Here is a 24,631-nt window from a genome sequence, read left to right as displayed (position 1 = left end):
AAACAAAAACTCATCTGAAGAGGCCCTAAAAAATTGTATGGTTCGAGATTAATCTATTATATGCTACGATGAGTATTAGACAAATCCATCTATTAGGGTGAGTTTTGATGAAATTTTTTTTCTAATAGGGTAAAAATGAATAGGAGAATAAATCCTTACTTAGAATATATATACTGTTATCTACACATTTTTAACTAATTGTCATTTTGTTTTATATATTTATTTTTATTTTCTCTATTTAGATATAGGATTTTTGTCTAAAAGATATATATTTTTTAATGTTTAGATACCTCTATATTGTCAAATTTAATCCTATGATGCTTTATCTATTGTGTTTTATTTTTTTTTATAAGTTATTATTTATATTTTTTGAAGCTTCAAGTTACTTTATCTTTTACTTTGGTGTTTGTGTTGTATTTTTTTTTTTTTTAAATTGTAGCAGTAATTTGGAACACATGACGTTAGCATGGTGGGGAAATGCACGGTTGAGAATACAAAAATAATTAGTAACTTATTATGGTTAAACTATTTTTTAAATTTTATATACATTTAACTTATGTAATGGGTATTCAATTTATGCCCGTTACTCTATAGGATGGGGTAGGAGACATGACATTATGGAGCCAAGATGAGATTGCTCCAAGCTTGATTCATCATTGTACTATTCATATTGAGATATGTGAAAAGGTGGGTTTAAAAGATTTCAAAACAATTTTTAGAGTGATATTTGATGTGACACTGATATATTTTATTATATATTTAATTAATATAAATATATAATACTTATATTATAATATAAGAGTATCACATTAAGTATTATTTTTGAATATCTAAATAATATCTCTATGAATATAAATTATGTGTTTAACTACCATTATTAGGCATCGAAGGTGGGAACTATATGAGCCCACTTATCCTCACCTAATGCAATATGGATGGCCTAAATTTGTCTATTCTGAGATGATTGTCTTTGCGTGGTCTTCGGTATTCGTGCTCTCGATTATGTCAGGGGAGATAAATCACAGGTGTGAGATTTTGTCTCATTGCATAGGACAATGATCGAACTCACGATCTATCGAATTGATACTGACATGTCGCTTATCTGATCGCTCGACCTTTGTCCCAAAGATATAAATTTACCTATCTTTATGTTGAGATGGTGTGCATGATTTACATACGTTTTTAGTGAGTTGTACACTTGAAATGATACTATAGTCAATTTTTATTGACAATAAAAATTAATATAATAAGAAAAAATTAAAAAAAATTAAAATACCTTTAAAAGTAAAAATAGATAGGGTCACAAATAAAAAAATTAACTTTTAATTGAAAAGGCATTATTGGTCGTTAAAATGTGACTTGAAGACGCCAAGTAATAAGATTTTAAATTAGGTTATTAGGATTTACCAAATGCATGGGTATGGCCTTATAAAATAACAATTTATTTTTTTTTATAAAAAAATAAATAAATTGTTGCCATGGCATTATGGCAACGTGAAAATAATAATGGTAATAAAAGGATAATAATAGCAATGATAATAAAAGGGGCAATGACGGAGGCATCCAAATCCAAATCCAAATCCAAACCCGAAAAGCCTCGGCCCCGAGCCAAGAGCAGGAGACCCGAGACGACCGAGACCACCATCACCGCCTCCTCGCTCTTTCCCCCCAAAAATATTTTCCGAGAAAGAATTCGGGCGAGCGGAAGCAGCTATTGGGAGGGAAAGAGACGCCGGCGGACAATGCGATCTTGGAATTCCAATGCTGCAGCGTCGTCGTCCGGTCGGTGATGGCCTTGCAAATGACTTGGCAGCCGACTCTCCGCCGCCACAACCAGAAGCAGCGCAAGCAAGGAAGCCCTCCCCTCGGCCTCCGAAACCTTGGCAATTCCTGCTACCTCAATAGCGTCCTCCAGTGCCTCACCTTCACTCCTCCTCTCGCCAATTTCTGCCTCTCCTTCCGACACTCCTCCTCCTGTAATCAATTCATTCTTTCTCCATTCCCAATTTTTATCAAAGATTTCGAGGTTTTACTTATTATTTTGACGGTGATCAATTCGGTGCTTGTGCAGGTGACTTGGCGGAGGCCGACAAGAAGCGGGACTGTCCGTTCTGTATTTTGGAGAAGCGGATCGCGAGGTCTCTGAGCGTTGATCTGGCGCAGGACTCGCCTCGGAAGATGAACAGTTCTCTGAAGACTTTCGCCGAACACTTTCGCCTCGGTCGCCAGGAGGACGCCCACGAATTTCTCCGCTACGTGATTGACTCCTGCCACAACGCCTGCCTCGGTCTCAAGAAGCTAAAATGGCGCAAGGGCGGCGACACCAGCTGCAGCGGAGGAAACGAGGGGTTTTCTTCTACGGTGGTGAAGGAGATTTTCGGGGGTGCTATTCAGAGTCAGGTGAAGTGTCTGGTCTGTGGTGCCGAGTCCAATAAGGTCGACGAGATTATGGACTTGAGTCTTGATGTGTTGCATAGTGGTTCTCTCAGAGACTGTCTGCAGAAGTTTTTCCAAGCGGAGAATTTGGATGGGAATAACAAGTACAAGTGTGAGAAGTAAGTGATTCTGTGTCTTTAATTCTCAGTTACCCATATGCATGTATATTGACCCATCAACTTATGCTTGTGTAGTTGTAAAAAATTGGTGGTGGCAAGGAAGCAAATGTTTTTACTTCAAGCGCCTAATGTCCTTGTGATCCAACTCAAGGTAGGGTTCTGGGTTTTTCTGTCGCTATAATTCTTCATAATTGTATTAGAACTCATGACTATATGTAATGGGGTCTTCCTGTGTCCTGAATGCATAGAGGTTTGAGGGCATATTTGGTGGGAAAATTGATAAGGCAATTGCGTTTGATGAATTTTTGGTGCTTGCAAGTTACATGTGCAAAGCAAGCAAGGTGCAGGTGCGTAAAGCTCTTTTTGTGATGGATAGACTTTAATCAGGTTTTCTTACAAGATTGATTGTTATTTAGACAGAAAAATATGTATTGCTGAAGCTTCAAAAAGAAGAGATAATAGGTGCTGCCTAATGTATCATATTCATAGTTCAGATTGTGATATCCAAGATTATGTGGAGTTTAATTTAAAATGAAAAGGATTTAAACAGTTACTTTTTCTTTAGAAAGATTGCTATAGTTGCTTCTAGTTTTGCTTAAGCCTCTGATTTTTTGTTAATGATTAAAAGTATTATGTAAAAGACTGACATTAAGGGTTGCCAACTCACATAAAAGAACACCTTTTAGAGATTACATACAGAGAAACATCATACATAAACAGAACAAGTAACTCTAGAAAGAAGTAGACATCCTCCCTGACTAGCAAAATAGAGAAATGAGGCTGGCTCTTGTAGGAGAAGAAATTTGCCTCCCTTCACCCTGGAATGCTCAGTTATTCTCCCTCCGAATATGGTACATGATATAGAAAGAGATAGACCTCCAAACATGATGTTCCCCCTTCTTACATGGATAGCACCACATAGTCGCGGCATGACTCAGTTTTCTAATGGTCTCAATAATTAGAATGGAACTACGCAAGGGTGTCCATGCAAAAGAAAGGGCCACTTTAGGTGGGCTCTTGGTTCCTAGCTTGCTTAAACTTTTTTTTTTTTCCGTCTTCTATTTTTTCTTTCATTCTCTGTGGTGTTGGCTGATATTTTTGAACAATGTGCAAGATCATTATTTTGGAAACTTGTCACCAATGTATTGAATATTTAGTGGCATCATCTTGAACAACTTTTTTAGGATTTTATTCAGCAATAGTCCTATATATGGATGAAACCTATTAGCTTGTAACTATTCAGGTAATGGAGTAAAAAATTTGAGATCTTATTACAAGAGTCCTTAAGATTCATATGATGCTTTGAGCATTATTATCAGGGGGTTATAAGTTGACATCAGATTGTGTGGAAGAGTAGTAGTAGAATTGTTTGGACAGGTTAGTGGTTTGTCACCATGTCCCCATAGTTTATAACGTGGAAGATCCTTTAAAAATGGCTGTTACAGATTTTGTTCCAAGTAAAGTAGGGGCCCAGTTTGTGCCTGGAGAACTAGCCTAATCAGCATCTGTAGATGGTTCAACCTTCAGGTGGTAAACAGCCTCTGGACGAGTTGTTACGGTTCATGCATAAAGTGGCTGAGTTTTTTTATTAGTGTGGGCTATTTTTGGACAGATATGAGATAGATAAACTAACTTCCCAACCAGTCATTCATAGCCTTGTTAACCTCGTTACCATAAGCATTATTAAAACAATGGTTTGTTACAATAGGAGTCTCTGTAGGTTTGCAACCTAGCATACCAGTTTGCTTGAGTATATCAAGAATGTATTTTTTTTTTTTTTTTTGAGAGATACAAAGATGCCCTTTTTAGATTGAGCAACCTCAATTTCCAGAAAATATCCTACTTTTTCTAGATCCTTGATTTCGAACTTTTTGGCAATGGAACATTTCAATTGTGCCGTTTCTCCTGGTTTATTGCTTGTCACCACTATAGCATATTAAATGAGAAGAGTCATATAATCCTAACTCATTTAACAGAATGGTGTGATGCACTACTTTGCTAAAATCTAAAGCTGAAAATAGATTTATTGAATTTTCTAAATCAGTGTTATTAAAGGCCCAAGGCGCACTAAGGTGCACAAGGGTCTTGGAGCCTGAGGTGCAAGGCGCAAGGCGAGGCGCCAGCCTGGTGGAACTAGGCGCAAGTTAATAAAAAAAAAAAATATATGTCCTAGTTGAAGAAAAAAGGTATAAAATAGGTCATAACTTCTAATAATATTTTAACAAGCATGCTATAAAAAAATATAAAATTCAACATATGCTAACTATGATATTTCCATGTTGGATCTTTTCTTTTACTAGCAAAACTACTATCAGGGTTAGGATCAATAGTGTTGGATGACATTTTAAATTTTTGATTCCTGTAAGATTCACAACAAGTACCAATCATCATGCAAAGTTCTAAACAAACACATAATACTATAAGTCCACAATCAAGAAAATGTTTTCATTTTGAAAAATGTTATTTTTCTAAGTCTAGAGGATTAGGGCATTATAAGGAGACATAAAAAAATGTTTTCATTTTGAAAAATTATCTCTCGGTATTTTGATAGCTAATATTCATTATTGTTAAAATGATTTTTAATGAATTTTTCAAGAAATAGTAGGTATGTATTTGGGGGTGGTAAAATCGCTAAATACCGAGTTTGTACTAAAACCAAAATTCTATTTTCTTATTATTATGAATTTTGATTTTTTAGATAATTTTTATTGAATCCAAATGGGGGGTACTTTCTTATTTACATTTATGTATTAAAGTAAATAGAAGGTAAAATATAAATTAAAGAAAATGTGGACATTTACTTAAACTAAAGAAATGTAAATATGTTGTAATGTATACATGTTGGAATCGAGAAGAGGGGAGGTTGGAACCAAGAATGGCAACTGGTTTCGGTGGGCAGTGGACTGCTTGACAGCTAATTTCATGAGGTGCGCCTAGGCGCACCTTTAACATCTATGAGCCCAAGGCTGCGCCTGAGGGCTTGGGCAGATCTCGCCCGCCTGGTTTGTTTCTAGGCACCAGGCTTGCGTTTGGTATCAAGGTGCGCCTTTAATAACACTATTCTAAACCATGCCTTAGAAAACTGCTTAAAGCCATATAGTGTCTTCTTGAGTTTGCAAATTTTGCCTTCTGTTACAATCAAATGTTACACACCTCCATACAAGCCATAGTTTTGAAAGGCGAGAGGCGCATCAAGGCGGCTTGGAGCTTGAGGCGCGCCTTTGCAAAGCGAGGCGCACCTTTTAGAAAAAAAAACTCAAAATCTTGTAAAATCATAAACAACTATCAAATTATCAATAATAACATATGTATATCATTCATGATTCATCATCTTCAAATTCTAAACTAACAACATCAAAGTTGATTAATTCATTATGCAAATTCTAAACTAGAAACATCATTAAAGTTCAACCCAAAGTCTGAAACTCAAACAAGTACCAATCATCATGCAAAATTTTAAACAAATACATAAACACTACAAGTCCACAATCAATAAAGAAGTTTTAATCAATCATCATCAAGGAGATCATCCACATCAAGGTCAATATTTTCATCATCCCCTTCATCTTCTTCTTCCTGTCCTAATTCTTCTCTCTCTTCCAAGTCTTTATCATCTTCAGTCTTTGTCTCACTTTCCTCCTCCTCTTCAATCTCCTGAGTTACTTGCCGCTTTGAAGTCGAAGCCGAAGTTGAACCCGATTGTGATCGAGTTTGTTTAATTCTAAATCGATAACTAGGCTCTCCAACTCCTGCAGCTACAACGACATTACTCCATGTCAACCCATCCCCAACGTTATCTGGAAAAACAATTTCATCATCTTTATCATTCTCCTCATCAAGCTTTCCAATCAACCATTCATTGCTTTCATCAATGTGGGTCAATGGTATCACGTATTGATACCGACGCCACCTTTCGAAATATGCCCACAAGATGTTGTTTCGCCCGAAATGTGTCACCTTTTGTTACTTTACGACAAAATTTACATGTGGTGGTATTTCTATCATTAGGATCAGTTTCAAAGTAATTTCATACTAGGTTAGTTTTGGAAATATTTGATGAGATTGACTGGGTTGCTACAACACAATTCCAACTTCCACAAAATTCTCCAATCAACAAGAAAACAACAATTGTATAAAGAGAGAGAAGTAACCAGCAAGAGAAATTAAACAAGTAGACAAGAAATAATCAAATAAAACAAGTAAAGAACTCACGAGAGCAGGTTGAGACCGAGAATGGTAGCTGGTTTCGGTGGGCAGTAGGCTGCTTGATATCTTGAAGAGCAAAGGAGAAGAGAGGAGAGGAAGAGAGGAGAAGAAGAGAGGAGAAGAGCGTGAGCAGAGGAGAAGAGAGGAAGAGGGTGTGGTTGGAGAGGAGACTGTCATGACCCAAGGAATAATAGAAGGGCAATTTGTAATAAGGTTGCAATGGTTTGTTAGGATATTTTTCAAGTTGTTAGAGCACATGGGTGCTGTTAGGATGCTGTTAGCAATTAGTTATCTAGCTACTATACCTATAAAAAGGCCCATTGTAAGAGGAGAAGATTATGCTTGAATGAATGAAAGAAAATCTGATTTTCTCTCTCTACAATTCTCTCAAATCTCCCTCTCAATTCTCTCTTCTGCTCTCCCTCAATTCTCTCTAATTTCTCCTCCATTTTTCTTCAATTTTCTTTCTATACATTCTGTTCTTGACCTTAATTCAATCGAATCCTTCCGATTGCCAATTTTAGCCCGTTATGAACCCTATATTCATGACAAATGGTATCAGAGCAGTCAATCATTGGCTGTGGATTTGATTCCAGTTGATTGAAACTTGCAATTCCAACCCAGACGGTGAGAAGCAAATCTGGGTGACTTCTGGAACCCATCACAGTTATCAGATTTTTGGATATACCTGGCAAGAGCAAATCTGGGGCTATCGACTCCTTCTGCTTGATTTAATCGAGCCCAGATTGAGAAGGCTTTGAAGGCGATTTGGGTGAGGTGAGCGCGAACTGCGATGGTGATCAAAGTCGGTTTGGCGAAACTTCGGCAATCCTGGTTCGTTGCTTGAAGGCAATTCAAGAAGCAGCAACTTCTAGTGAAGACGCGAAGGAGAAGTAGGAGGATTGGATTGCGGCCAAGAATCCAGTAATCTAGACCAGACTTGAAGATGAGCAACCCAGGAGGATTCGCGAATTGGAGCGACTGGGTCTGGGTCGCTGAGTCGGTGATTAGGTGGGACACGAACTGAGGAGCATTTGCTATTGGTTGTGGGTTGCGACCGTCCAAGGTGAGCGTAAGTCCGTCAGAGGTGAAGCGGACAATAGTCATTCGTGAGAAGCGGACAGTGGGGTGACGCGAACGGACGTCTTTTGTGACAAGCGGCAGTCCGTCGGAGAGTTAAGTGGACCATCGAGCGTCCGCGGCTGTAGCGGACGTCCCGAAGAGGTGTGAGTCCATCGGAGGGTGAAGCTGACGACCTAGGCGCGTGCAACTGAAGCGGAAGACAGGTTGCAAGAGCTCCACCGAAGTTGACGACAGGGGTGGGGAAGGCTGTCACAGCCAATTCAAACGGATTCGGTGAATAGCCCTTGTCAAACGAGGAAGGATTGAGGGAGAAGGTGATTTCTGATCACTTCACGGACCCAATCGGAAGGCATCTCAGAGCGGTCTTCCTCGGCTGGAGTTCAAAATTCAATAATGTTCGATCCGATTTGAAGTGAGCAAGCCGGGGGGTCTTTGGCGGCCGAGTAGACATTCTGGTGAGTAAGGATGCAAGTTTGGAAGTAATTGTTGAATTAAGGCAATCGCATGTTGGATTTGAAGTAGTAACTGATTCCGATGCATGAGAAGGTGAGGTCGGCTAGGATTTGAAGGAGACGTAGGAGGAGTGACCTCTAGCTAGGACTCTGGTCACTGGTTCGACATTGAAAACAAGCAACTGATTTTCGTGAGGTGAATCTGGAGGCCAAATCGATTCAATCAAGTTCTGGAAGTATTTGCATAGCAGAAACGTTGAGATTTGGAGCAACTGGGAGTGGATTGTGGAAGGCGAATTTGGAGGGGTGATTCTTGGTTGAGAATTCCAGCGCTCTTTTGCGGTAATTCCAATCAAATCCTAGGCTGCTAGTAAGGTAAACAAAGGTTAATTTTGGCTTTGAATTTTGGGATAATTTGTTTGAAGAAGGGAGGCGAAGTAGAGCGGGTGTTCTTCAACTATTGAGTTGCAATTGAAGTGAGTTTAGGAACTGCTATAACAGGCAAAACAGAAGCATGTACAGAACTTCCATTCCGTGGCCGTCGAAGTATGTTGTTGGTGAAAAGTTGGCTATGGGGAGCAGTGCATATACGAGACCATTGGAGTCTCATTTGCAGCCGAATGATGCTGCATTTTCAGTGGTTAATTTTCAAGCAAGAGAGCAGCCTCAATTGCAGTAGAAGAATGTTTCATTTTCAACGGAAATGGAGCCTCAATGGCAGCCAAAGAAGGCTGCCTTTTCAGCTGGCAGCAACAGGGACAAAGGAACAAGAAGTGTAATACATGAAGAGTGCAAGGAATTCGGTCGAATGTTTTATGAGAAGCTGCAAAAATTTGCAATGATACTTATTAAGAAGTATTATTACAACTTTTCGGTAGAATACTTTGATGATTACCACGAAAGTTTTAACAAGGAGGAGTTCCTTGGAATGGAGTAGTCGAAGGAGGAGACAAGAGTACGAATGACCGATTCACTGCCTACTCTAGATTTTGGGCAGAAAAAGAAACATTGTGACGGAGGCAACAGTGACCAGAAAGATGGATGCAATATTGAGAGTAATTTTGGTTGTGAAAAGCATAATCTCAAGGAAAATTATATTAATCGGGTTGATAGGATAACAGATCAAAAGGAGCCCACGAATCCTTTTGAAGGAGAAGTGCATGTAGAGAAATATCTCGACGAAGATGGGGAAAAAGAAGCTGCTGGATTACTTGCATGGAATCAAGAGGAACCAACTGAAAAATCAATCAATATTAAGGAAGTTGTTGCTGGAATCACAGCCAATTTATCAATGGTAACTAAGGATTCAGAACATGAAGGTAGATTGGATGAGGAGATCTGTAAAGATCACACTTTACAAGAGCTGGAAACTGATAAATCAGGGATTGAAATCATAGCAACCCCTAATTCCAATGCTCACAAACAGCATTGGTCTGAGCACCCAAGGCAAGTCTACAACTCTTCATCGCTATATTTTCAGGATGATGTTGATATTTTTGCAACAGAAATTGGCCATGGGTTGAATGGAAACATAGTAAAGGCAGCTATGGTTGTAGATTCTCTATCCAACCTTGTATTGGAAAGGGAGACTGATTGTGGTCGGCCAGCTATTGCAGAAGGTGGGGGCATCAAACTTGAACTCGATCAGATTTCTTCAATTGAAGCTCTAGGCCAAAGTATGCTTGGGATGGATCTTGGAAACCTAAGAACGAAGAAGAAGAGGCCTAAAAGATGCAAGCAAGCAAGCAAGAAGAATGAAACGGATCGAGAAAGCCGGTATTGGATGAAAAGTAATGAATAGTTGCTGCAAGTTCTTGGGGACAAGAACTCTCTCAAGGAGGGGGGAATTGTCATGACCCAAGGAATAATAGAAGGGCATCATTGTAATAAGGTTGCAATGGTTTGTTAGGATATTTTTACAAGTTGTTAGAGCACATGGGTGCTGTTAGAAATTAGTTATCTATCTACTATGCCTATAAAAAGGCCCATTGTAAGAGGAGAAGATTATGCTTGAATGAATGAAAGAAAATCGAATTCTCTCAAATCTCCCTCTCAATTCTCTCTTCTGCTCTCCCTCAATTCTCTCTAATTTCTCCCCCATTCTTCTTCAATTTTCCCTCTATACATTCTGTTCTTGACCTTAATTCAATTGGATCATTTCGATTGCCAATTTCAGCTCGTTATGAACCTTAGGTTCATGACAGAGAGGAAGAGAGGAGGCGGGCGTGGCTGGAGAGGAGAGGAAGAGAGGAGGTGGGCGCGGCTGGAGAGGAGAGGAAGATTGGGCTGAGCTGGAGAGGAGAGGAAGAGAGGAGGCGGGCGCGGCTGGAGAGGAGAGGAAGAGGAAGATCGGGCGAGTTGGAGAGGAGAGGCTAGAAAGGAGAGGAAGAGAGGATGCGGGCGTGGTTGGAGTCGGGAGGAAGATGGAGTGAGGAGCGAATTGGGTTGCCTAGGTTTTAATTAAAACCTAAGTTTCATGAGGCGCGCCTCACGCCCCGGCGCCTCACCGTGCAAGGCGAGGGCTTCATTGAAATCGCCTCGCCTCGCCTCGGCCTAGGCGAGGTGCCTTGCGCCTAGGCGCGCCTTTAACAACTATGATACAAGCTTCCTCTTGTAAGCTTCCTCCTGTAAGGCACCATAAAGAAAGCATTTTTCACATTCAGTTATATCAACCTAAGTTAGCTGCACATGACAGAAAGCCTTGTATAAAACTCATTTGGCTACTGTCATGTACCTAGGTTTAACCTAGGGTTTAGAATGGGAATTGGAAGATACCAGGGAAGATAAAACAGAAAAGAAGGGAGAAATCAGAAGAAATGAGAGAGATCAGGGAGAATTAGAGCAGAAAGAGAGAAAACAGACAGAATTGAGAGGGAAGAATAGGGAAATCAGAGAGGAAATTGAGAGGGAATTGATGAGAGAGAACTGAAATTCTACTATCATTCAACAATACCTAATCCTCTAGGTTTTAGCCTATTTATAGGCTTGTCTGCCTTTCAGTTACAATAACTGAAAAGTAGAGCAGCTACAATGCAACAAGGTACAACCAACTCAAATAAATGTAATAAACTACGACTACTATATCCTTGGGGTCGTGACTTGCAGTGACTGGCACTGGCCACTGTTCTTCATCCAATCCCTGCTTCATTATTTGATTTATCCTTTGTTCTTTCTTTCTCCTTCTAGGTCTATTCCTCTTCGCTCTTATGTTCTTTCTCTTTTGCTTTTCCTGCCAATATAAAATGTAGTCTTCCAAAATATCCATGACAAAGTTCTCTTCTCCAGTTGATCTGTAAGTGTAAGTTCCGGTGATTCCCTTGTTCTTCCTGCAGTCATTACACCTTTCCTCAGCCTCCAGCTTCTTTCTTTGGTCCAAGTACTCATTGAATGTCTGTCTACACTCACCAAAAATTCTTAAAGCCCCAGCCTTCTTGTCATGGATGATTATTTGCATTGCCTCCTTCCAGGTCCAGTTGGGCTCAACATTGCTTTTCCTGCCAATATAAAATGTAGTCCTCCAAAATATCCATGACAAAGTTCTCTTCTCCAATTGATCTGTAAGTGTAAGTTCCAGTGATTCCCTTGTTCTTCCTACAGTCATTACACCTTTCCTCAGCCTCCAGCTTCTTTCTTTGGTCCAAGTACTCATTGAATGTCTGTCTACACTCACCAAAAATTCTTAAAGCCCCAGCCCTCTTGTCATGGATGATTATTCGCATTGCCTCCTCCCAGGTCCAGTTGGGCTCAACATTTACAAACTTCATCAGTGCTTTTAAAGCATCTGTTACTTCGTGCTTGCTAGGGTACACCACAAGTTCATCTGTATCAAATTTCTCCTCCAATGTTGTTGTAGTGACTTTTCCTGCAACTGCCATTCCTTTCTCAGCATCCTGATTGTAGAGGAAGAGAGAGATTGTCCCTCCGGTTCCTCAATGACTGAAACATGACCTCCATATCTAGATTTAAACCTTGGGGCCCAAAGGTCCAAAAGTCCTAGCCTTAGGACCTCATCAGCCTTATGAGCAATTTCCTTAGAGCCAATATAAGACTGTTCCAATCCAAATTGCTCGATCAGAACTTCTTTGACTGCATGTGGAGCGTCAAAAACTTGATCCAACCTAGAGTCGATGTAACAGGCATACCTCTCAGCAGATGCATGAAAGCTCTTTTCATTGCAATTCTCATCTCTGATCTGATTTATTGCCGGCATATCAATTGAATCAATGTTTTGTTCCAATGCTACTTCATCAGCTTCCTGCAAATATAAAATGTGATCCTCACAGATCTCCTTGTCCAATCTCTCTTCTTCGCCGGAGTCTTGAGTTACAACTGACTGGTTCATTTCAGATTGTTCCTCAGATTCCTAAAATCCAGAAGTCTGACGAATGATTCCGGCTGATATGATTGGACTGTCATTGGATCTAGAGATTTCCTTTTATCTCTGAAAGCTGATTCAATGGACAAGTAATGTATGGATCTCCAACTGTCACCAGAACTGGTCTCTTCCTTTGAATAATTGAATCCAAATACTCCTTAGAAAGTAATTGAGCTGGAAGACTAATCTGAAACCGTTTGGCCACCATAATCATGATTTCGTCCAGCTTTTGATTGAGGTTAGCGCATGTTTCCTCGAGTCTGGTGTCCATTGCTTGCTTCTGCAACTGCTTCCGCTGCGCAACTGTGATACCTCCTAAACTTGATTGACTCTTTTCTGCCTTCAAATTCGCCAGAATTCTGTCACTGAAATCACTTCTAGAAATTGCCTAGATCTACAGCCAGTAATAGCAGCCTCCTTTGAATCGAGTGGCTCAATTAGAGCTTTCTGAGAATTGATTGGATCTGCTTCGCTAGGACCGCTTCTGGTCAGCAATCGCCTGACTTCCAATTCTGAGATAGCCTTCCTGAATCACACAATGCAGCAGCTGAGGACTGCTGGTCTGGATCAACAGCCGGAACACCTGGATCTGCTTTGCTGGATCAGCTAATAGAATTCACCTAGATCGTCTGAATTCTCTTGGCTCTGCTTCGTGTCGGAAATGAACAGCCGAGAAGTGCCGGAAATCACAGCCAAGAATCACTGGAGATTAACAGCCGACAAGCTTCGGAAATCAACAGCTGAGTACCGTCGGAAATTAACTTCACTGAATCGTTGCTAAGATGCTCCTGAATGTTAGCTGAGAATTGCTTTGCTCACAGCCGAGAATCAATCAGCTCTAATACCAAATTGTCATGTAGAGCTGATAGTTGCTTTGCTGACAGCTGAGAATCGATTGGCTCTAATACCAAATTTTCATGTACCTAGGTTTAACCTAGGGTTTAGAATGGGAATTGGAAGATACCAGGGAAGATAAAACAGAAAAGAAGGAGAAATCAGAAGAAATGAGAGAGATCAGGGAGAATTAGAGCAGAAAGAAGGAGATAACAGACAGAATTGAGAGGGAAGAATAGGGAAATCAGAGAGGAATCGAAAGGGAATTGATGAGAGAGAAGTCTGAAATTCTATTATCATTCAACAATACCTAATCCTCTAGGTTTTAGCCTATTTATAGGCTTGTTTGTCTTTCAGTTACAATAACAACTGAAAGGTACAACAACTACAATGCATCAAGGTACAACCAACTGAAATACATGTAATGTACTATGACTACTATATCCTTGGGGTTGTGACAGCTACATGAGCAAAATTCTCTTGATAATCAACTCCATAAGTTCCTTTAACAAGCAACCTTGCATTAAATCCTTCAATTGTACTATCTGCCTTGTGCTTAACTGTAATATCACTTGCAACCTACTGTTTTCTTTCCAACAGGAAGAGTTGGAAGCTCCTGATTATTGTTCTTAGTTAGAGCAGTCATCTCCTCCTCTAACGTGGCTTCCTTCCACTTAGGATCAACAAATGTCTCCTTCCAATTTTGAGGAATAAGAAAAGAAGACAAAGCAGAAGCAAAATCCTTATAGGATGGGTTAAGTGAATCATATGAAACAAAATTGCATATGTGGTATTGAGTACAAGTTCTAACCCCTTTTCTAAGAGCGATGGGAAAGTCAAGATCATTGATAACTGTTACTTTGGATGGAAGAATTATTACATGTTATATAAGATTGTTGAGAAACTGGTTCTAAGGATTGGGCTCAACTGTATTAGGTATATGATGTGTGGAAATTCTTAGAATTCTTGTATATTCACAGCACATTTACAGTCATATTTAAGGCGAGTCTTGACACCTTCGTAAGGAAACACCTTCATAAGAAAACTATCAATCTATCTTCAAAGGAAACTAGCTATTAAGGAAATATAAACAATTAGGAAACTAACTAATTAGGAAGCTAATTGATATAGGAAAAAACAACTAACTGTACATTCTATATCTACATTAGGAAACATAATTTTTTGCATTCAATGGTGAGCCAATTAGCTGAGTAAGTCTTCTACTTCCTTTATTCCAACACTCCCCCTCAAGCTGGTGAGACATGAGTGGATATCTTCCATTCCCATCTTACCAGCAATCTCTTGAAACCTAGAAGTGGATAATCCTTTAGTTAGAACATCAATCAATTGATTCTCTGATGTCACATGAGGGATAATAATGAGTCCACTGTCAATTTTCTCTATGATGAAATGTCTGTCTAGTTCTACATGCTTCATTTGATCATGTTATACCGGGTTGTGTGCTATACTAATAGCTGATTTGTTATCACGGTATAGGTTCATCGATCTACTTTCAATTATCAAATCCTTTAGAATTATTTTGATCCACAAAAGCTCACACACACCTAGAGCCATAGCATGAAATTCTGCTTCTACACTCAATCTAGCTTATCATATTTTGCTTTTTGTTCCTCCAAGTAACCGAATTTTCTCTTATGAAAGTGCAATAGCCTATAGTTGACCTCTTGTCTGTGAGAGATCCTGCATAGTTAGCATCGGTGTATGCCTCTATTATCAAGTTATTTCCCTTTTTGAACAAAATTCCTTTTCTTAGAGTAGCCTTTAAGTACCTAAGAATTCTCTGAACTGCTTGTAGATGTTCCTCCTTAGGATCTTGCATGAACTGACTAACTACTCCTACAACATAAGTAATGTTAGGTCTGGTGTGTGAGATAAATCAATCTTCCTATTAGCCTTTGGTAGTGCCCCTTATCAATGATTATTCTCTCCTTGCTTTCTTGAATCATTCTATGGTTCAGATCAATAGGTGTACTCACTGGTTTGCATCCAAGGGTACCTGTTTCCTTGAGCAGGTCAAGTATATACTTTTGTTGGCATATAAATATCCCTCGTTTAGAGTATGCTACTTCAATTCCGAGAAAGTATTTGAGTTTTCCCAGCTCTTTCATTTCAAATTCTAGAGCCAATTGTGTTTTCAACCTCAGTTTTTCTTCCTCATCACTCCCATAAACTATAATATCATCTACATATATTAATAGGAATTTAATCTTTTCCTTACCTCAGTGTTTCACAAATAAAGTATGGTCACCATGACTCTACTTATACCCAAACTACATCATAGCCTTAGTGAATGTGGGACCCCCCACCTGGATCCTCCAACCAAGCTGAAGAACCCTAGCGGGTGGCCCCAAGGGGAAAAAAGAAGAAAACCAAAAGGAGACATACTTGCCATGCATGCACACCTGGATTCACATTTAAGTGAATAAATTTGACAACGGAAGCATAACCACAATCTAAGCATGCATCTCAAAGCACAACTGGCCCATAGGGCTACAGGGTTCACATACATACAAGCCAAACTAAAAAGAACAACTCAAAAGAGACAATAACCCTATCATACAACTCTGCTCCATAGTAAGGTTAACCTGAACTGCCCTGTACACTGTCTACTCAAGTAAGTCCGACACCATTAGACTCACCCTCAACTTTGGCCTTGCCTTTACCTTGAATGAAGAGAAGCAAGAGTGAGTCATAAGACTCAGCAAGCATATAAGAAATGAAAGGCTGATAAGAATAAGGAGACTAAGAATAACCCGCACCCTAGTACAAAACTCATGCAAAGCATGTCGACCAATCATATACAAAGTACAGGCACCAACCGCATAACAAAAATATGCACATACCGGATCTTGAGGCCCGAAAAAAAATGCACTGGCACCCAAGTCCATGACACAAACCTGTTGCTGCCCTGAAGGCAAGTTGTACCTATAACTAGAGCCGAAGCTCGCTCGGGTGGGAGCGACCAACACCCGCTGGGGCATGCATAAACGTCCACATATATAATTGGGGCACGCCAAAGCGACCCTAATATATAAACTCGGTCCAAGAAACCCGATATCGTACACCTGTATCTCAAAATTGGCGCCAATGCAATGCAACACATAAAGGGTGGCGTAGTAGATCGGACGGGATACAAAGCCCCATAAGCCAAGTATCCTGTCAAGCCTCGCCCACATAGGAAGTCACATGCCGAATGTAATGCTTGTGTCTAACAACAAAAATATTTAAATCGGTGCCATGCTCGTGACCAAGCGCACACCCATGTGTAAACCCCCATATGAATAATTCCAAGTCCCTGCATGCATTTAAATGACATAATAATGGAAAATAAAATAAAATACATGCAAAGATTCTTGGCCACAAATCAACCCCCTGGCTCTAACTTATGAGATCCTATCTCCATTCCACAATAAATTGGAGAGAGAAAGAACTCTCCATAGCCATATAAACAAGACTCACCAGATTGGGTACTGAGAGAAATTACAATCTTTCTTTAAATGTACAAATTAGTAGGAATTGCTCACTGGACACAACCAAGGCAAGCCTATGCATTCCCTTATAACTTCCAACCAAAATAATCCCCTCAAAAACCCATTAACGCCACAACCAACTCCTTACTAGCCATGCATGTACATATATATGTATATATAAAATGAATTGAAAGCCTTGAAGACTCAGCCATACACAGGGTCTTGGCCAAATAGCACAATTAAGAGCCTCACCATGGAAATAGATTCTCGGCAATATCTATATATAATTCACCCTTCTGCCACTTAACTCAAAGTATACCCATGCTCCTCAGCCATGTATATACGTGTATATATATATACACACACACACACACTCATATTAGAGAACCAACCCACTCACTCGCACAAGCTAAATTAAGGAACCTCAAAAGGAATCAAGGGAAGGAAAAAGGAAAGGAACAGCTTGCAAAGAAGGAATAAGGAGCTTGCCTGTACTTCCTCCTTCTTCTTCTCTGCACTTCTTCACTGTTCACGCCACTCTCTTCATTGTTCACGCCACTTTCTCTGTAGTTAATTTTAATTCCCTCCTCTCTCAACATTCCATATATATATATATATAAGAGACATTTACGTGTCAAGAAAGTAGGATAAATTCCCGACATGCCTTCCTGAAAAGCAACTTCTGAATCGAGAAAGTGGTCTGGTATTTCAGTCTCATAAAGACCCATTCGAATGCTACAGTAACTAATTCGAATGAGAGGAATACAATGAAAATGAACATTCTGGTCAGATTCGACACCCTTTCGAATTTTTGACTTAACTCTCTCGTCCAAGCTCCGATTGAGGTGATTCAAGATGATATGGAAAGACAAGAGAAAGATCTATAACTTTCATGTTTTGAGTTTTTCAAGATTCGAGCTTAATCATGGTCAAAGTCGGGTTGCAAGGTGAAAGTGATTTTTTGGAACGTGGGTCATTCGAATGCTATAGGAAGTCATTCGAATGAAACACTCAAAATCATGCCATTTGAATGCTATAGAGGACTCCATTCGAATGGAGAACCTATAACACATTCGAATGCTTCATATGCCATCCAAATGAGGCCCAAAACACACACACACACATCTGAATATCACAAAACATTCGAATGTCACATGCCTCATCCGAATACACCACTACCCCATTCGAATATCTAAACTACAATTCCAATATAATTTTACACACATTCGGATCTTCCAACTTAGACCCAACACTTAATTAATAATTACCAAAAACAACATATTAAACATCAAGGTTAATCACTCAATCCTCAAAACATGACACAACATTAATTAGTTCAATTCGGGTCATTACAGTGAATCTCCCAAACCAAACTCGCGGTGATTGTTTTAGCCCACACAAGACGTTCTTTAGTCTGCAAACTTTGTCAGGACCATATTTGCCATCAAAGCTTGGTGGTGGCTCTATGTACACCTCTTCTTCTAAGTCTCTATGAAGGAATGCATTTTTTACATCATATTGTTGGATTTCCCAGCCAAAATTCTCAGAATTCTTGTATATTCACAGCACATATACAGTCATATTTGAGGTGAGTCTTGACACCTTCACAAGGAAACTATCAATCTATCTTCTAAGGAAACTATCAATCTATTTTCTAAGGAAACTAGCTATGAAACATAAACAATTAGGAAACTAACTAATTAGGCAGCTAATTGATATAGAAAAAAACAGCTAACTGTTCATTCTATATCTACATTAGGAAACATAATTTTCTGCATTCAAAGGTGAGCCAATTAGCTGAGTACTGTTTCCTTTATTCCAACATGATGGTCTCGTCTGCTTGCTTTCTTCTAGTATGAACTCCGTTACCTTCCCTCTTAGCTGCACCAAATCCTTCTTCTGGTTCTCCTTTTGCTTCCTCAATTGGCAAATTTAATGCTTTGAAGTTTTAATTACTTTTGATTAAAAAAATAAAAAAAGAAAGTTCCTTATCTTTGCCATCAATTTATCTTATGACCTTTTTCCATGGTGTATGACTAGTTTCATGTAAGCTTCACAGCAATTCCCATCTTTACATTATCTATCTCTGGAAAATCAACATACTGAATGATAGGGATTTGACAATAATCAACCAGACAAAAAATCCAGGAAATTAGTCACAGCCTTATCCTCCTTTTTTTTTTTTTTTTTTTTGCTGGAGATACAGCCTTGTCATTTGAATGTTAAGAAATGGGAAAAAAAAAAAAAAGACCCCATGGCTTTTTTGCCCACTTCTTTTTCCCCTGAACTTTTGCTCTCTGTTCCTAATGTTGTTTGGATTGCCAACAAAGCTTTTACAATCCAGGGACATTAAACATAGGAAATCAAGTTGATTCTGAGCATTGTATTAATTGTCTGAAGCTTCAAATTAAGTAGGTAGAATGCTAATAAGCATGGTGGCATCTGTTGTTCTAGATTTGATGTGGATTTAGGTTTCTGAGGATAAATTATAGTATCTGATGGCTATGGTATTGTGGATAGGGAGGAAACTTTGGAAAATGAGTTCCTTTTGAACTTTTATGTCAGCAAATGATCCGATTCATCAAATAGGTGTGAAGTGTCTTTATGACACAGGTTTGAGGAAGAGATGAGGTCAGGAAGGTGTGAAATATTTGGGGGGTGAAGGAACTTGAATCTTTGCTTCAATTATATGTAGATGGTGCATGTAGCATTTTTTGTACAGTGTTTATGGTAGTTTTGGAGGAGTGAAATTTAGTTCCCGTCTGTGCTACAGGAAAAACTAAAGGTTGTGTGTTGGGAGTTGATTGGTTCATCCCACTGTACTGAAATTGTCGGTAAGATAGTGGTACTGCTGGAGGTTTTTATCTCTGTTGAGAGAACTGTAGAATGAATAGAACATTTAGGACTGTATTAGTGATGTGTGTTTCATTTGAAGATGTGATTGATGCCAAATAGACAGTATGATTCAAATGAAGACAGCCAGACCAGAGCATTCTAGGAGGAGTTGGGAGATTCCTGGAATGGTATTGATGGATGTTAATCATATCAAAGACAAAAAATTTCTTCTTTTGTGACATCTAATAAATATGTTTGGAGGAGAATCTGCCTCAGTTGTTAGTTTGATATGGCAATAAGTTGAGGAATGCAGTTTACTGTATACACGAGCAGGGTTTTAGCAACAATCTGAACTGTGCTAGGGAAGGTTATATGGTAAACTTGGGCTGATTTTATCCTGGCATGGTGCAGATCCTATAAGGACTGAACTCACTACTGTTTGTCATGCAGAGAGTACAAACTTCCTTTTACATGTGGGACAGTCTTTTATCTTTTGATGTAAAAAATCTTGTGTGGCACTGTTGTTTTGAATATCGTTAAAAGTTTACTGCATTGTCCTTTCATTTTGCTATACTGCCTTTCTCGCTGCTGATTAATGCAATTATTTGTGGCTTTACTGCAGGATCCACATCCAGAGTATAAACTGTTTGGTACAATTGTGCATTCTGGCTTCTCACCAGATTCTGGACACTATTATGCATACGTCAAGGTATCTGTTAACAAACCTTTTGGCATGTGCCCCTATATTTTATGTTGGATATTCCTGAAATAGTTGTCAAGTCTTTGATAGAGCAGCTACTCATTTTTTTACTGATTTCGGTTTTCTATGCATACAGGATGCAACATGCCGTTGGTATTGCTGCAATGATTCTTATGTTAAACTTTCAAATCTGCAAGAGGTTTTGTCAGAGAAGGTTTACATCCTATTCTTTTCTCGTACTAAACAAAGGCCAGCACCTGCCAGCACTGCATTGCCTTCCAGTGGGGTGAAGCCTAAAGAGTGCAATGGCAGTGATGTACCCATAAATAGAAAGGTAGATGATTCTAGAAAAGCAGCGTACATGGATCAATCTGTTGAAAATTCTGTGGATAATTTGAACAGGTCTGAGGTCAATAAAGTGCCTTCTAGTCCACAAGCCAATAAAAGTAACTCTGGAAAAAATAGTACTCAAAAGTCTCTTGCTACTTCCAATGCAAAAATTGACTGTTCCACTGGAAATAATGGGGATGCCAAAGCCTCGCTTTCTGCAAAGAGTGAGAAGAGTAATGCATCATTGGGTGGAAATGGTGTTATGGAAGGTAAAGCAGTTAAAGCAGTTGATGGTGAGAACAGCCAAGTATTTCCCTTAGTACATGGGAATGGTAAGACCAAGAGTGTACCTGCTATGTCTGCAGAAGTGGGCATGCGTGAAGACAGTCATGGAAGAAATGGAATCAAAATTGGAAGAGGAGCAAACTGGCCTAAATTGCAGAATGGTGGTGCTAACTGCTGCTCTGATATCTTGAGGTCAAAGAGGAAATTAGAGGATGAGAATTCGTGCATTTTGTTTGCTCAAGATATTCATTCTCAAGAAAAACTTAAACAATTCAAAGAAACGTATGTACCTCATCTCCAATCCTTCTATATTTTCATTTTCAGCTTGTTTGGATCTAGTTAAAGCAGTGCACATGCATTTACCCTTGTTGTGCTTGAACTATTGATTTGTCATATATGCTTATGCTTGCAAATATCCGTAAGTTGTGTCCATTACTGTTGTTTGTTCAAATAATTCTTTCCAGGAGAATCACCAAAGAGATGACCTCTTAGACTGCTATGCCATTTTGTTCACTGATTTAGTCAGTGTATTGAAGATCAATGATTTTGTACACTTTGTATTTTTATGTGTTATCTGGAATGTTGAAAGCAGCCACTTTGGAACCCTGCAACTGGGGTTTGGTTGGGTCTCTAAAGCTGCCATTTTGCATGAATATTGCAAAGTTTATCTTTGTATCCTGTCTTGCCTCTCCTAGAACCTATATCAGTTGGGACCAATGTTCTGTAAAAATGTGTTCTTTTTTATACTTGACGATGAGGGTAGACATTCTGCTAATGATTATTGCAGCCCTTTTATTTGGAAAAATGTTCTGAATGTTGCACTTCTTTCTTCCATGCTTTGAGCAGAGTCATTAAATTTTTTTATTCAATTGGAAATCCTGTATTTTACATATCCTTACCATTGAGTCATTGGGTTTCCAAAATAGTGTAAAAAGAAGTGATTTGAATCATTGATCTGTATGTTGGTAACCATTCTATCTATATATTTACGTTCTGATGATTCTTCTTTTTGTATTCTTAACTTTTTTTTTTTTGAAGTGCTTGTTTACATTTGTCTTGTTGACATAATTAATTCCCTTGTTCTTTGGTATATGCCTTTTGGTTTGTCTCAGTCTAGGAAAAGAAGCTTCTTCAATTCTGCGATCATGTGGTTGGACAGACGAAGTTTATCATTCCATGCTTTCTAGAAAAAAAGCATGTTCTCTAGAAACAGGCAATATGGCATCACACGGCAATGAATTAAGGTAAGTTTTTTAAATGTTTACTTAATTATGAAAGAGGGATTTTAGTTTGTTTGTTGGGTGGAAAACAAAATAAAAAGTATGTGATGTTGGGAACTTTATGTTCCTGAAGTTTGACTATGTGTACCCTTGAAAGAGTTTTTTTTGATCTGTATTGGTAATTTTGCTTGAGGATTCACGGAAAGTGATTTCTGAGTTATTGTTCTGTAAATTATTTTGTTGTCCTTATGTTGCTTTATTGTAATTTGTGGTAGTTCAGTGTGTCTTGATTCTTTACATCATAATTATTTTCATTTTCTGCACTTTTCTCAAGATTTTGGAATTTCTAGTTCACTGTTTAACTGCTTCATGATACAGGAAGTCGTTGATAACAAATGCCAGAGGAAATTTTATATCAAAAATTCCAGAATCCTTGAAAGAGACCCTTATTAACCGTCTCAGATCTTTTAGCCAGGAAAAATAGCATTCAGCTTCTCTAGCATCTCGCCCATGGTATGTCAATGGTGGGGACTTTTGCTGCTTTTCTTTCAAATTTTTATTATATGTAAAAATAGATAACGCAAAATGTAGCAGTGCATGAACTATTATTATTGTTCTCTTCAGTGTAGTTGTTGTGCTCTATTCTTTCATGCTATTGAGTGTTTCTATTGGTAAACTGCAGACTACTGATGTGTTGGTGGCAGAGGTTGATGTATTATCAGTAATGCTGATTTTTATCTTTCATGAATGTTGACAAAATCCTCGAGCCGTAACTAGGGGTATGTCTCGTTTTATATCTTTACTCAAATGATGGGGTTGAGAGAAGGCTGTTTTATCTTGTCATTTGATGTTTCATCAACTGATATATAGGTGCCTAATTGGTCAAACTTGAGATTGAAGGGCTGAGTTAGCAAATTGCCGAAAGTTTTCTTTCTCCTTTGCAACTGTGCAGGTTGTGGCAGAGAACAAGCAACACTTTCTGTTCATTTTGTATGATATCCTTTCTTTTTTGTTTTTTTAAAATTTTGATTAATATACTATCCTCATTTTATGGACGCATCAAATTTTCCCATAAAAATGTGGTTGGATTGGTGCTCTTGGATCTAATACTAATTGAGTCCTTTTTCCAAAATATGAAAAAAAAGAGAGGAGAAAATATGACATTGATAATCATTTTACTTTTATTGCCATGCTCTTTATCTTTCTGCACTGGCAGTTGGAATTGGTGTTCTCATCTACTAGGAAGCTAGTATTCTTCTGTACGTCGTTGCCATTGAATGGTTTATAAATGAACTGAGCCCAAACAGTAGTCTGGATAAGGTGCCAAACAGTAGTCTGGATAAGGTGCACTCTGAACATGTATTTACTTCTAAAAGCTCCTCTTGTGCAAATACAACAACAAGGTTCTGAAGTCTGGATAAGTTGCACTCTGAACATGTATTTCTTCTGTACGTCAGTTTTGGGTGTTAAAAAGGTTCTGAATTTTTTGAGGTTGAGAGTAGGCTGATGGGTGTATAAAAGTAAAGATGCATTTTTCACATGTACCTTTATTATTTGTTTCAATCGGATTTTATCTGTTGTTTTGTTTCGCTTCTTATTTGTGCTGGAAGAGCAGGACATGCCATACACATATGTTGCAAAGTAAATATTTAGGGTTTATACTATGCTTCATTGAATTTATCATGGTCCCTTATGTTGCAAAGTGTTTGGTAGATGCTTGTTTTCTTTTTTCCTTTCTGGACGAGTTTTAACTTAGATGGAGAACAGTGTGTGTTGAATTCTGGAATCATGACTGGGTGGTCTTCTATTTTGCTTGCTTGTGTTGTTCTCAAGATTGACAATTATGGATTTAAGAAGTGTCTGGTCTTTTTGTATCCTCTTCATTTTAGAGTGGTTTTAAAATATTTATCAGAAGTTGAAGTTCACCCAAAGACTTATGGAGTTCTGATTTCAAAATAAAAACGTTTTTGAAACAGTAGTCAAATAAGTTGTGCTTTCTTGCCTTCTAAAATTAGCAAATGGTTTCATCTTTTCTTGTTATTTTAGCAGAATGAGGATGCTTTGGGATAAGTTTTGTAGAAAATGGTTTCTACTCTCTAGAATCATTTTGTGTGGAGTAATTTTAAAATCTGTAAATCAGTATGCAGATTGCGCCTAATGCTGAAGAAGAAGTGTTCAAGGCCGTATTCTTTTTTCAGGTTTTTCATTTCCCAGCTCTTGATTTTTGTGAAAAACAATAGAAAGTTCAAAATTTGTTCATATCTT

The 24,631-nt window shown here is 38.6% G+C and overlaps 1 protein-coding gene across 4 annotated transcripts; it reads left to right on the top strand.

Annotated features, from left to right (window-relative positions):
* The first annotated feature begins 957 nt into the window (after window positions 1-957).
* Window positions 958-23,955, top strand: LOC127792002 (ubiquitin carboxyl-terminal hydrolase 25-like). 4 transcript variants are annotated; one of them, XR_008021043.1, is made up of 10 exons: window positions 958-1,976; window positions 2,072-2,555; window positions 2,631-2,706; window positions 2,804-2,902; window positions 20,454-20,540; window positions 20,668-21,428; window positions 22,259-22,390; window positions 22,745-22,890; window positions 23,049-23,145; window positions 23,237-23,955. XR_008021043.1 is itself a non-coding variant. In XM_052322276.1 (9 exons), the coding sequence occupies exons 1-8, from the start codon at window positions 1,790-1,792 to the stop codon at window positions 22,848-22,850; spliced, it is 1,932 nt and encodes a 643-aa protein (XP_052178236.1). In that variant the 5' UTR covers window positions 958-1,789; the 3' UTR covers window positions 22,851-22,890; window positions 23,049-23,955. The 4 variants fall into 4 exon arrangements, 2 of the variants coding, with proteins under 2 accessions (XP_052178236.1, XP_052178235.1); XR_008021042.1 differs by having other exon boundaries at window positions 960-1,976; window positions 22,745-22,879; XM_052322276.1 differs by having other exon boundaries at window positions 23,049-23,955.
* The last annotated feature ends 676 nt before the right edge of the window (window positions 23,956-24,631 follow it).

The sequence above is a fragment of the Diospyros lotus genome, chromosome 15, assembly GCF_014633365.1.
Source record: "Diospyros lotus cultivar Yz01 chromosome 15, ASM1463336v1, whole genome shotgun sequence".
Classification (NCBI taxonomy): Eukaryota; Viridiplantae; Streptophyta; class Magnoliopsida; order Ericales; family Ebenaceae; genus Diospyros; species Diospyros lotus.
Note: the sequence above shows the minus strand (reverse complement) of the source record. Positions and strands in the feature narration are given on the sequence as shown.

Bases quoted from the DNA above. Each gene is read 5' to 3' on its own strand.
- LOC127792002 (XM_052322276.1), top strand. From the start codon at position 1,790: ATGGCCTTGCAAATGACTTGGCAGCCGACTCTCCGCCGCCACAACCAG. The intron at 2,556-2,630 runs GTAAGTGATTCT...ATGCTTGTGTAG, and splicing joins AACAAGTACAAGTGTGAGAA to TTGTAAAAAATTGGTGGTGG. The intron at 2,903-20,453 runs GTGCGTAAAGCT...GCTTTACTGCAG, and splicing joins GCAAAGCAAGCAAGGTGCAG to GATCCACATCCAGAGTATAA.